General features: G+C 49.3%; 1 protein-coding gene across 2 annotated transcripts in view; it reads left to right on the forward strand.

Moving 5' to 3' along the window:
• Nucleotides 1-2,914: 2,914 nt before the first annotated feature.
• Nucleotides 2,915-13,249, forward strand: part of LOC309327958 (inactive phospholipase C-like protein 2) — a 37,532-nt gene continuing 27,197 nt past the window's right edge. Inside the window, exon 1 of one of the 2 annotated variants that reach the window (XM_081837651.1) lies at nucleotides 2,915-3,286. In XM_081837651.1, the coding sequence (XP_081693777.1) occupies nucleotides 3,056-3,286 (231 nt within the window). In that variant the 5' untranslated portion in view covers nucleotides 2,915-3,055. The remainder of the gene's footprint in view (nucleotides 3,287-13,249) is intronic. The other variant, XM_081837650.1, reaches the window with a different exon arrangement.

Genomic DNA, 13,249 nt, shown 5'->3' on the forward strand with positions numbered 1-13,249 from the left:
TTTTTTTTCCAATAATAAAATTTACACCATTTTGATGTAATTGCAGGCAAGAACATGGCACCAGATTTGGCCTCTCTTGTCCCAATCAGCTATTTTGAGTTGGTTCATGGTGAGCTTGCCTCTGCCATATACTTTTGACCTCTAAGCTACTTGCCTGAGAGATTGATTTGTCACCCCAACTTTTATCTGAAGAGCTCTAGGCAGCATATGAAGGGTTAATTTAATTTATCACAACAGCCCAGTGAGGTAAGTTAGACTAAGAGAGATTAACCTTTTTAACCATCACAGCGGGACAAGGATTTGAAGTGAGGTCTTCCCACTCCCAATCAAATACTCAATATTATCCTACTCTAGATTCTTGTAGAGAGTTGTCTCTGGTTATACTGGACTGCCTGGTTACCTGTGGTAACTAAGAGCCATCTCAAGGCGACCAATATAAGTTTGGTGGGGAGGGGGGTTTGGCACACTACAAAATAATTTGTTGATGGCCTTTTTTTCTTGTAGGTCACTGGTACACTCTAAGTGGTTGACATTAGGATGCCTCAGTAAGTAGACCGCTAACATTTTATGGTCTAGTAACTGGATTTATTTGCAAGTTTGTTCCCTCTGGTAAAGATTAAGTGATTTATCACATTGGAATGGTTATTATAAAAGAGTGTCTTTCCCACAAATGGTATGTAGTTTATAAAAATAATAACAACACACACACACAAATAAACTTCCAGAATCAACAAGTGCATAACATCCTAAAAGCAAATTTCCATGTCACAAAGAATTTTTTCTTGGGCTTGACCCAATGGATGGATTGGAGATGGAATGGAAACACAGACACAGTGGTATAAAAAGGGTAAGAGAGAATCAATAGTTATGTTTAGTTTCAGTGGTTCATTTAGGTAAATTTGGATGCTGGGCTTACCCATGGTCTCACTGGTGGTGCTGAGGAGGCCTTTAGGAGAGTGATATGTATTGCTTCACCTACTTCAGAATATAGCAAAACCAGTTGGGGGCGGGCGGCTTCATGTTTATTCTGCTGGACATCTGCCCCAAATCCTGCTCTTACGGTGCTACTGTTCGAATGGCGCTTCTTGGCACAGAGAACAAAATCCAGTAGCAGCCACAGTTAGTTGACTTAATATCAACAGTTAAAAACAACCAGCTATGACAAAGCAGTGAGTATATATATATTTTTAAAAAGGCCTGGAGAACAGAAAATTACTAGCCTGGCACTGAAAAGGGTAATGGAGGCACCTGACAAGCTTTTCTAGAGAGAGCACTGCACTATCAGGGGGCCACCACTGAAGAGGCCTTCTTCTTGTAGGCACCTTCCAAACTTGAGGTTGAAGGGTCAGTTGCACAGGGGCCTCCAGTGACAACCCCAAAGGGATATTTTAATCCTCCAACTGTCGTCATATTCTCAATATAATACCCCCACCAAATAAATTGCTATTTGTCCCAAAAGGGAGGGGGGGAGTGAAGGTACCCATCCCATCTTCTGCCATTAGGCAGTTAGTTGCTCCGGGGTGTAATGGCATGAAAGGGCCATTAAAAAACATACAAGAAAAAAAGCTTTCTCCAGTACCACCATTCTAATCTGATTCACAACCTATTGCAGTAAATAACTTTTTGTTAATAAAAAAATAAGCATGGTGGATACTGATCATAGATCTCCCACATCTCATTTTGTTTGACCCTCAGCCTAATTTACATCACAGGGTTTTGGTAAGCATAGGGAAGGAAAAATCAGGCACATTCCCTATCCAGAAAGGGTGGGATAGATGTACAGTGGTACCTCAGGTTAAGTACTTAATTTGTTCCGGAGGTCCGTTCTTAACTTGAAACTGTTCTTAACCTGAAGCACCACTTTAGCTAAAGGGGCCTCCTGCTGCCGCCGCGCCGCCGGAGCACAATTTCTGTTCTTATCCTGAAGCAAAGTTCTTAACCTGAAGCACTATTTCTAGGTTAGCGGAGTCTGTAACCTGAAGCGTATGTAACCTGAGGTACCACTGTATAATATATAAATAGAGTCTCAAAGCCTGCTTGGTAACAGTCCTGTGACCAGGAGGACCTGATGGTTAGATAGGGTCCAATGCATAATGGGTTGGGGTGGCTGGATTCAGTTAGGTAATGTTAGGCTCTGGACTTCATGGCACTGGGCGAGGGGATCTTACGGTGCTAATTACTTCAGTGCACGCACACACCATACATTTAAAGCGTATTTCCCGCCCTCAACGAATCCTGGGAACTGTAGTTTGCCCCCCTCACGGAGCTACAATTCCAAACGCTCTCTGAAAACTACAGTTCCCTGGATCCTTTGGGCGGTGGGCTTTAACTGTGTGCTGTGTTGATGCAGCCGTTTTTGAAAACGTGGCGAGGTCCTGCTGAGTGGGAGCTGCCCTTTTCCCACCAAGCCCCGTTTTGATGGCAACCTGGCCAGGGGGGGTCCGGCTGCGCCTTTGAGGAGGCTTATCCACGCAAGCACTGAAGCCATAACAATCACGGGCAGGCGGCTGAACGTGTGAACGGAGGAAAGCCCTGCATGAGCGTCCCTTGCATTAACCCTGCCGCCGCGGGATCCAACAGGCGGGGGTGCCGAGCAGCCCTCCGGGGTGAGCTCCAGGCCCTCCCAGCACAGCACGCACAGGGGCGAATTCTCTCCTTTGATTGCAGCGCCGGCAAGAGGGGAAAAAAAGGTTCCGGGGCTCCAAAGAGCGCCTTGGTGGGAGGAGGGGCGCGGGGAGGAGGAGCCAGCGGGGCGCGCGGTTACGCGGGTCTCTCGCTCGTGGGGCCGCGCCGCGGTTTGGGGTAGGGGCTGTGCTGCGCCTGGCCCCGCCCCGGCCGTCCCACCATCCCTCCACCCCCGGCGGCGGCGGCAGCGGCAGCGTCTGCTCGCTCGCTGTGTCCCTCCTTCCTTCCTTCCTTCCCCGGCAAAGGGGAGCCGGCATCGCCAAGCCGGGGTAAGGGGCGCGCGCCCAAAGGCGTGCAAGCGCCGCTGGGGCAGGAGCTGAGGACCCCGTCTGGGCCGGGCCGGTGCGGCTGCTGGGAGCCCCGCGGGGGGATGGCGGACGGAGCCCCCGGTGGTCCCCCCTCGGGCTCGCCCCGGCCCGGGCCCCCCCGCGCCCCGCAGAAAGAAGGACCTGCAGCAGCCGCTACCGCCGCAGGAGCCCCCGGCGACATGAGTCCGCTGCGCTCCGGTTCCGGAGGCTCCGCTTGCAGCAGCCGCGACAACTCGGCCGAGAGGGACCCCCCCGGCCTGGCCAGGACCGCCCCCGCCGCCGGCATCATGAAGGTGGGTGCTGCTCGCTCTTCCACCCTCCTTGTACCGCCCTCCGACTCCTTTGGCACGTGTGTGTAAGGTTCGTTCCCCCCACCCCATTTAATCTGGAATCCCCGCAGGGATTTCCCAGCTCCCCCTCCTTAAGGACATCCTTACTGAGCCCCTTAACAGCGGCAGCTAATCACCTCTTTTCCCCTGTCGCCGCCACCGCGTGCCACCATTTCTGTCCTCATCTGACCTTCTAAATCTAACCTAGGGATCCAGGAGAGATTCCAAACGCAGCAGCTTTGCCTTGCCCTCTCCGCGCCGAGAGCGCCCCCGCAAGGAGCACCCCCCCCCGCCCCGCTTCAGTGCCACCCCCCTTCCAACTTCATCCCTTTTCAGAAACAACAGGTGCTGGGGTTCCTGTTTGGGGTTTTTCACTGGCAACAGAGAAAGGCACTCTGCATATGCCCAGAGGTACTCTGATCTTCATCTTGGTTTGAGACCTTCAAGGCTGGGATGTGTGACATTGAAATCTGATTCTGGGGTTCAGAGTAAGCTGCTCTCCTCTGGAGACGCCCCCCACCCCATACTCCAGATCATCAGCCTGGTCAGCCTTCACCTTTGTAAATCCACACTCTGTCCCCTGAAGTTGGAGCTTCTGACCTTTGTCAACCGCTCCAGCAAAAGGATACATTTGAGCCCCTATACCAGCAACAACAAAAACAGCGTTCCAACTCTGTAGATGCAAATCTTTCTTTTTTTGCTTTCTTAAGGAGGCATATTCAAAACTCGCATTATGCAGACTCACTTGGTACATGGTGCTAAGATGAACCAAGGATTAGTGTGAATGAGTGAACATGCATGTTCTCAGAGCAAAGAGCACAGCTGCTGCCACTGTGCTACCTGGGTATGCATGGGTATTTCTGGAATGTGGGACCTGGTTCCACGGAATAACTTCATGTCTGAAGCAACATGCATGTTGCATCTACAGTGTCCTCATAGGCAGTGGTCCATCTGCACAGGCAGGTCATTTCTAAAATGTTGCAGCCATAAAATGTATATGGATGAGAGAGGGTCGAAAGTGGCACAAATGGTAGATTTTCTCCCAACTTTGGTCTGCGTCATGCATTCCCCTACATCACTTGGTTACTGCATGCTTGCACAGTGGTAGCTCGGGTTAAGTACTTAATTTGTTCCGGAGGTCCGTTCTTAACCTGAAACTGTTCTTAACCTGAAGCACCACTTTAGCTAATGGGGCTCCTGCCGCTGCTGCTGCTGCGCAATTTTTGTTCTCATCCTGAAGGAAAGTTCTTAACCCGAGGTACTATTTCTTGGTTAGCGGAGTCTGTAACCTGAAGCGTATGTAATCTGAGGTACCACTGTATTTAACAACTTGCTCAGTAGCCGTAGGCCAGCCTTCCCCAATCTGGTGCCCTCCAGATGATGTGGACTACAACTCCCTTCAGTCCGACTGGGAACTGTAGTGCTAACAGCTATGGTAGGTCAGTCTTATGGGGTATCCAGGGCAGCTAGTCATCCTGCTTGTGGATGGCAGTCTCTCTTTCCTCATCTGCAGGGGGGCTCTTGGCTGGGTGGTAACAAAAGGGGCAGTGTTAGAAACTCAGATATATAAGCTAATAGCCAAATGGCACCTTGAACCTAGGCTACGTTGCTACAGTGGAATGGTTCTAGGAACCATCCCTCCCCCCCCCCCCGAGATTATCACCATCATCATTTCTATACCGTTTTGTATTTTAAAGAACAAATCTCAAAGCGGTTTACAATACATTCAAACATCAAATAAAACAATCCAGAATAAAAACAAAATTCAAGCTTAAAAAAAGCTGGAGGGGCTAGCCAGATGGAGAAGTCAGTCACCAACCTGGCCTCCAGAGATCTCCATGTGGTCGCAGTTGAACCTGTGCCAGTTGCAAAATGCTCCTGGTGCCTGGCTAATTTCTAACACTGAAAAAGGGGAGCCTAATCAGTATTTCTAAGCAGAGCCTCTTCCCACTGGAACATAGGAACCTGCCTTATTCTGAGTCAGACCCTAGCTCTGCGCTGTCTGGCAGTGGCTCTCTAAGGTGTTAGACAGGATTCTCTCCTAGCCCTACCTGGAGATGCCAGGCTTTGAACCAGGGACCTTCTGCATGCAAGGCAGACGCCTTACCTCTAAGCTATGGCCTTTCCCTAAAGAGCCTGCAGTAGCAACAACCCCCCACCCAGGTTCTGGTTGAAGTTTGCACAAAAATTCCTAGGAGGGTGTCTCTGACATTTCCACAACGGGCATAAAGGTCCAGTCCAGGCGTACCCAAACTTGGCCCTCCAGATATTTTGGGACTACAACTCCCATCATCCCTAGCTAACAGGACTAGTGGTCAGGGATGATGGGAGTTGTAGTCCCAAAACATCTGGAGGGCCGGGTTTGCCTATGCCTGGCCCAGTCCCTGTTGCAAACCAAGGCTGGCCAGATCACTGTGTCACATTGGCCTCAATATTTGCATGTAAACGAAGCTCCCACTTGTCAGTTGAGCCCGGTTGTTCTCTGCTATTGGCTGTGCACATGCCATATATTCAAAGCACATATAAAGCCCTCCGCCACTCCAAAACAGAAGGAGAACCCTGGGAAATGGAAGCTTGCCAAGGGTGCTGGGAATGGCAACTCTTTTTGAAGGGTAATTACAGTTCCTAGGATTTTTTGGAAGCAGGGAGGGAATATGCTTTAAGTTCATGGTGCATATGCAAGCCACAAGCGGCGCCAGCTCTTTCACTCCCTTCCCCGGCTGAGTTCCTTCACCAGGCTGAGATCCTTGAACTGGAGCAAGCAGAAAGGTACACACACAGCAGATAGTTGCTGATCGCTCCTGCAAATGAGCCAAGCCTCATGTCGCACGGGGAGGGGCGAGGGGAGAACCAAGAAGCTTGTTAGTGCATGTATCCTTGGAAGGATGTTGCTGTCATCTCCCCCACCCCTCCATCATCGCCTGCTGCGAAGGGGTTCTCTGGTTCCCTCGGGTTATTTATGTCTTGTTTACCAGAATCCAAATGGCCAAGGCCATTCCATGGCCTGGAGGATCTTAGGGAGCAGAATCACGTGGTCACTTGTTCAGCTGTGACGTGACCTTCCTTGTGCTGCTGCTTTCGTGATGGAAGTATTTGGGGGCCCTCTGGAAATGGCAACTTCCTTGGGCGTTAGAGAAGGCGAGGGGTAGGAAGATTAAGGGTGGTAGGGCCACAGATGCCACGTGGATTGTTGTTGTTTTTTGAATAGCCAGTTGGGCCCCTCTATATGATAAGCTGAATTTGAGATGGCTGAATTTGAGCGGCTGCCCTTGGTGGCTACGTTCTCTGAATGCCTGTTGCTGGGAATGCTGGATGAAGACAGCGCTCACCTGCCGGTTGCATTTGCAGGGTTATGAACAGTTGAATCTAGTTATAGTTTTATTTATTGAATTTGTATACCACCCTTCATCCGAGGACCACATCGTGGTTCACAGCATGGAAGTACAAAATGAGAACACAAAATAAATAGCAAAACGAAAACAAACCAATAACCTTCTCCACGAGAGGCCCGGAGGGTGGCAGCCCTAGAATGGGCCTTTTCTGCAGTGGCTCCCTGTTTGTGGAATGCTCTCCCCAGGGAGGTTTGGCTGGTGCCTTCATTATATACCTTTAGGCACCAGGCAAAAGCATTCTTCTTCCACCAGGCTTTTAGCTGATTGACATCCAATGCCCTTTTAAATGAGTTGTGGGAGGGGGCATTATTGGTTTGTCTTTGCTCTTATTTTTATTATGTACAGTACTTTGTGTTGTGAACTGCCCTATGGATGCAGGGCAGTACAGTGGTACCTAGGGTTACAGACGCTTCAGGTTACAGACTCCACTAACCCAGAAATAGTACCTCAGGTTAAGAACTTTACCTCAGGATGAGAACAGAAATCGCGCGGCAGTGACGCAGCGACAGCGGGAGGCCCCATTAGCTAAAGTGGTACCTCAGGTTAATAACAGTTTCAGGTTAAGAATGGATCTCCAGAACGAATTAAGTTCTTAACCCAAGGTACCACTGTATACAAATTTAATTAATTAATAATACCAATCCCTCTTCCATAAACACATTTAAAGCCTGGTTATAGAGAAATGTTTTCACCTGGCTCCTAAAGTTTTGCAATGAAGGCACCAGGCAAGCTTCTCTAGGGAGAGCATTTTTTAATTCAGCATTGCTCCTGGGCATTGTGGGAAATTTGAAAGGAATATTGTTGCAGACGCTGGCACTGCTTGGAGTTCTGGGTTGGACTCCCCCCTCCCCGGATCCCCAATGCAGTTGTCAATTATCGGCTCTGCCCTAATGCCAGCCTTGAGAAGGCCCCTCTCTCAGCACAAAAGTAACTATAGTTGGCCAGCCTACGTGCACCTGAGATTGGTGCGAGAACTTTCAAGTCAAGCAGCGGGTGACTTTCAGGCACATTTGAGCCCCGGCACCTCTCATCTTAGGATGGGATAAAAGCGCTCCATGTTATATTGCGGTGCCAGTCCTCACGTAGCCAAAACTAATGCACAAGGGGGAAGTGCCAGCAGGCTTGGGGTGGGGACCTCAAGTTATGCAGAAGTGCATACAAAATATTTAGGGAGAAAAACTCTTGAGTGGTGGTGAGACCCTAAAGCAGCTAAGCATTTTTAATGGGAAAACGGGGAGGAGGGCATAACTGGCTTGAAGACCAGGAGAACGTTACCCCATAATGTTTTGCTGCAGGACTCGCCTGACATTATTTTTTCACATGTTCACAGGGTTTTGGCTCTGAAAATGGGTTCTGAGAATGAGTTTTTCGGGAGGTGGGATCCATAGCTGTCAACTTTTCCCTTTTCTTGCAAGGAATCCTATTCGGAATAAGGGAATTTCCCTTAAGAAAAGGGAAAAGTTGGCAGCTATGGTGGGATCCTGGCTGCACCCCATCTCCTCTTAATAGTATGGATACCTATGGAAGGGAACCCATAAGGTCTGTGTCTTTAATCCTCAACAATGAGATGCTGCTGGTGTGAGCAAGTCTAATGGTATGGCTATCTACGGAGTCGGATACTTCTACGTATAGTGTTGTATTTTCTTGCTCAACACTTCGGGGGCCTAGACCAAAAAGCAGAATAGAAATAAACTGTTGGTGATTGTTCATGTAGCCCAGTCTTGAAACTGAAATAAATAGGGTGCGAGGTTGAGAATGTTCTCAAGCAAATTTTCTTTATTCAGACTTTTTACGTGGGGGGGGGGGAGTCAGGAAGGGGAAGAAAACAAGTATATATATTCTAATCAAAGATGTATGCATTGCAACATTTACAATTATGCTTTTGAGAAGTCTTGTGGCAGGGAAGAAAAAAATAATTTGTGCAAAATATTGAAACTGCCTACGGTAAGCAGGGCTCCCCCCCCCCCGAACTCAGTTCCGGCACCTCTCAGGTTGGCACCATTGCCATTATAAGAGAACAAGGGATGTGTTCATGGTGAGTTCCGGCACCTCTTTTTCTAGAAAAATAGCACTGCAGTTACAAGGGTGGCCCAATGCATAAGGGCAGGCATGTCCAAAGTCCGTTTTGGGGACCTAATCCAGCCCCTGTGGTAGTATATGTCCTGGGGTAAAATCCTAAAAACAGCTTCAATCCCCCAAAAAGCTCAAGCTAAAGTTATAAAAATTGTGGCAAGCTAACATTGTAAACAAAGGTCAACAACTTCAATCCTAAAAAAAAGGCCAACAACTTTGGTCGGCTCCCACAGCACTTCATTTCATCAAATCTCGCCCTCTTTGAAAAAAGTTTGGACACCACTGCATAAGGGGGACAGGGTTCCTACTACTTTAACAGTTGCATACACTGGCTAAAATTTCCTCTTCTGCACAGCTCTTAAAGGTGCAGGAGTCCTGTTCCCCCTTTGCAGCTGGCCACCCAAATACTTACTACCTAAGAATGCATTGACAATATTTAAGTTTGAATAGAACCTTACAAAGCGGCCACCGGTCCGTCTACCCAGCAGCCGTGTACTCTGACTGGTAGTGACTTTCCCAGGTCTCAAGCAGAGATCCCTGCTTCACGGTATCATTTAAGCTAGTGATCTTGTCAGATTTCATGCATGCGCGGTGTGAGCTGTGTTTCTTGAGTGTCACTCAAATTACTATTTCAAAATGAAATTTGCAACGCTGGCACTCAAAACTCTGCTGCACTTGGGTGGAGTTTGGGGTTCTGCATCTAGGGCAGCCAGATTTTTGAAAAGAAAGGACTGGGTACGTGGGGGCTCCTGTGCCTTTAATATTTGCATGGAATAGGGAATTTCAGCAGGTGGAGCATTTTGACTATTAAAGATGCAAGAACCTAGCTTTCTTTTGCCTCTGACCAGTCACCAGAGATCTGCTGCTTACCTCGACTGGCAGCAGCTGTTTGGCAGCGTGTGCAGAGCATCATCCCCAGCCCATGAAATAAACTTTGAAAGTGACCTTATTCCCAGGACTGGCTAGTTGTCTCATGTGTCCCAATGTTCATGGAATCGTAGACTTGAAAGGGACCACAAGGGCCATCCGTTCCAACCCTTTGCAATGCAGGAATATTTTGCCCAACGTGGGACTCGAACCTGTGACCCTGAGATGAAGAGTCTCAGAAGCAGTACCAACTGAGCTATGTTGGTGTTGTCTGCTCTTCACGGGCAACAGCTCTCTTAGGAAAATGAGAGTCGTTCCTGTCACCCGCTCTCTTGATCCTTGTAAAGGTAAAGGGAACTCTGACCATTAGATCCAGTCATGGCCGACTCTGGGGTTGCGGAGCTCATCTCGCTTTATTGGCCGAGGGAGCCAGCGTAGTTTCCAGGTCATGTGGCCAGCATGACTAAGCCACTTCTGGCAAACCAGAGCAGCGCACGGAAACGCCGTTTACCTTCCCGCCAGAGCGGTACCTATTTATCTACTTGCACTTTGACGTGCTTTCAAACTGCTAGGTTGGCAGGAGCAGGAACCAAGCAACGGGAGCTCACCCCGTCGCAGAGATTTGAACCGCTGACCTTCTGATCAGCAAGCCCTAGGCTCTGAGGTTTAACCCACAGCGCCACCCGCGTCCCTTGCTCCTTTTAACCGAGGGTCAAACCTGGTGGCTTCTGCCTGCAAAACACCTCTTCTGCTGCTGAGGCTCAGGTCCCTCCCAGAATCCTTTGCACTGGAGACTTTCCTGCATGGTAGTGGTAGGGCTGAGCCATAGAAAACACCATGTGCCAAACCCTCGAGGTGTGACTCTGCTCCAGGTGTCCCATCTTGATATTAGTGACTCCCCCCTGCTTTCCCCTTTATTTCCCCCATCTATAGGGCATGAACCTCAGTGTGGGCGTTTACTGCGGGGTTCTGATGGAGGTGCCCTTGGTAGGTGTGTGTTTCTAAAAGCGGCCTTTTAAATGTTTTTGCGTCACGGTTGTTCATCTCCAGAATAGGTTGCTGTCACCCGAGACCCGCCTCCTTGCTCCTCGCAGCCTATTTTAAGCACTGATTGCTCCAGCGCTATTAATACAGGGTGTGTGGGCTGCGTTACAGCCCCTCTGCCCCCCCCCCCAGCTTGTTAGGTCTTTCTCATGCACCTTGGAGGAGAAGGAATCCGCTTGCCCTGCAGTCAGGAGTGTGTTTTGAAAAGGCTAAATGGATCTCGTGCACAGAGTGCAGGTGATGGAACAGGCTTACCATTCCTCCAGTGGCCTTTCTAAAGAAAAAAAATCACCTGGGGTTTGGGTGCATGTGGATTGAGGTACACTCCCTGGGATGTGCCCATGGCGGTGACAGAATATGCATTTTTTTTGCAAGTGCACAAGGGTAGGGCATTGGAGCCCAGGGGAAGATCTGGAAAGGCATAGCAAGAAGTGCCAAAGCTCTGTTACCTTGGCAGCTAAACTCATGGAATCCTGAGACCTGGTATGGGGCAAGGGCATGGCTAGGGAAATAAAATCTCTGTTTGGCTATGCAGCCCACTAGTCGACCTTGGGATAGCTTCCCGCTAGTTTTAACAGTGTTGTTGTGATGATGGAGTGGGTTAATTCCCTCTGTATGTGGCCTGAGTGGGACTCTGTATGTGGGACGCGGGTGGCGCTGTGGGTTAAACCACAGAGCCTAGGACTTTCCGATCAGAAGGTTGGCGGTTCAAATCCCCGCGATGGGGTGAGCTTCCATTGCTCGGTCCCTGCTCCTGCCCACCTAGCAGTTCAAAAGCACGTCAAAGTGCAAGTAGATAAATAGGTACCGCTCCAGCGGGAAGGTAAATGGCGTTTCTGTGTGCTGCTCTGGTTCGCCAGAAGCGGCTTAGTCATGCTGGCCAGCTCTCTCGGACAATAAAGCGAGATGAGTGCCACAACCCCAGAGTCGGTCACGACTGGACCTAATGGTCAGGGGTCCCTTTACCTTTTTATGTGGCCAGAGTGCTGCGGACGATGGCTTGGGTACAAATTTGACCAATCTGGAAGGGGTGAGAAGATTGGGAACACCCACTCACTGGCCTATGTGATCCAAGCTACAGTGAAGCATAGAGCAAGTGTACTGCAAAGGCTCCCCCCTCCATCTTTGAGCTGTACAATGAGCTCTTAGTCTTTCCATTTCACAGATAGGAAAACTGAGGCTGAAAGATAGCATCCTCCCCTGAGGTGTCTCCCCAGTGAGACTTGAACAGAATTGGGCTTTGAACTCTGGTCTCCAGCTTTCATCCTGTGTTTTTAGAGAGTGAAAGAGGACATGTCTCTGCCCCAAGGAACTTACAATCTAAACTTTGACAGGGAGGAATACAGCAGGGCAGTAGAAGGGAAATGGAGGCAAGGTAAACAGGGAAGAAGTATGCGCTTAAGACTTAAGTTGCTAGCTTAGTTGCACAGTAGGGCACGGGAACAGAAAGGTGTTCTAGATAAGGTAGTTCAGGATCCTTTTGAAAGGTCCACACAAAGGCCATCTTTGTCAAGTACTGGAGGAGGGAAAGTGTTGCCCATTTATGGGCAGTCCCCCCTCACTGCATAAGCACTTGTCTGTGTACCTCCATTATTCAGGTGTGATGCATGGATGGAACTAATTAAACAAATGGCCAAAAATAAAACAAAAATGCTTCCTTTTTCATTGTCGTCACCACACCGACTGATTGACGCAGGTTACATCTGCCTCTAAGTGACAGCTGAAGAAGTCCTGGTGCAGAAATCACACCCACCCCCTTCATCTGTTGCAGAGGAAACACAGACCACGTGTCTACTGCCAAAGGATGCAGCTCTCTGGGGCAGGGGACTGGGGGGGGGGGAGAACGCACCATCTGACCCCAATCCAATGCCCTCCAGATGTTTTGGACTTCAAGCTTCCATCGGCGGTAGTTATAGCCCCAAACATCTGGAGAGTCCTAGAAAGTTAGAACGGACAGAGGTTGTACTTCAGAGAGAATTCGCAGGTGCCTGAAAAAGTGTTATCTAACAGGTATCTAACATGAATGCAGCTCCTCCAGTCTCTGGCTGAGCCCTCAGTCAATTTTCAAATGAGCCTTTGGCATGGGATACATTCTGTCAAGGGGGGAAAGTTTCCCCCGGTGGATCTGAGAGGCTGCAGTGGGATGTGGGGAGGAGGCGATGGCTGGTGCAATGCTGCAATTCCTTTTCTGCTTTCCACCTGCCTGGCTAGAAATGCAGTTGGCTGCCCATCTGTTGTTCAGCTATTTATTTATAATTTTTTGCTTGGGTTTTTGGTACCCTGACCAGGCTGCCCCGGAGGAGGGATACAGATGGGGATGAGAAGGAGCTTTTAGCAAGGAAGGTGCGAATTCCACCCCCTCCCCCCAAAAAAATTCGTTAGCAAATTAATTCCACTTGGACAGCAAAGCAGCTCATTGGGACTTTAGAGATTAGGACCTGGCAGGACGCGTTTTAATCACTGGATGTTAATGGACCAAGAAAGCAAATAATCTTCTGGTGCCAGAGGGTGGGAGGGGGGAAGGAGTCTGCCCAGTTTGGTAACCAGATCC

Source organism: Podarcis erhardii (genome assembly GCF_964252035.2).
Source record: "Podarcis erhardii genome assembly, chromosome: 13".
In the NCBI taxonomy this organism is placed as follows: domain Eukaryota; kingdom Metazoa; phylum Chordata; class Lepidosauria; order Squamata; family Lacertidae; genus Podarcis; species Podarcis erhardii.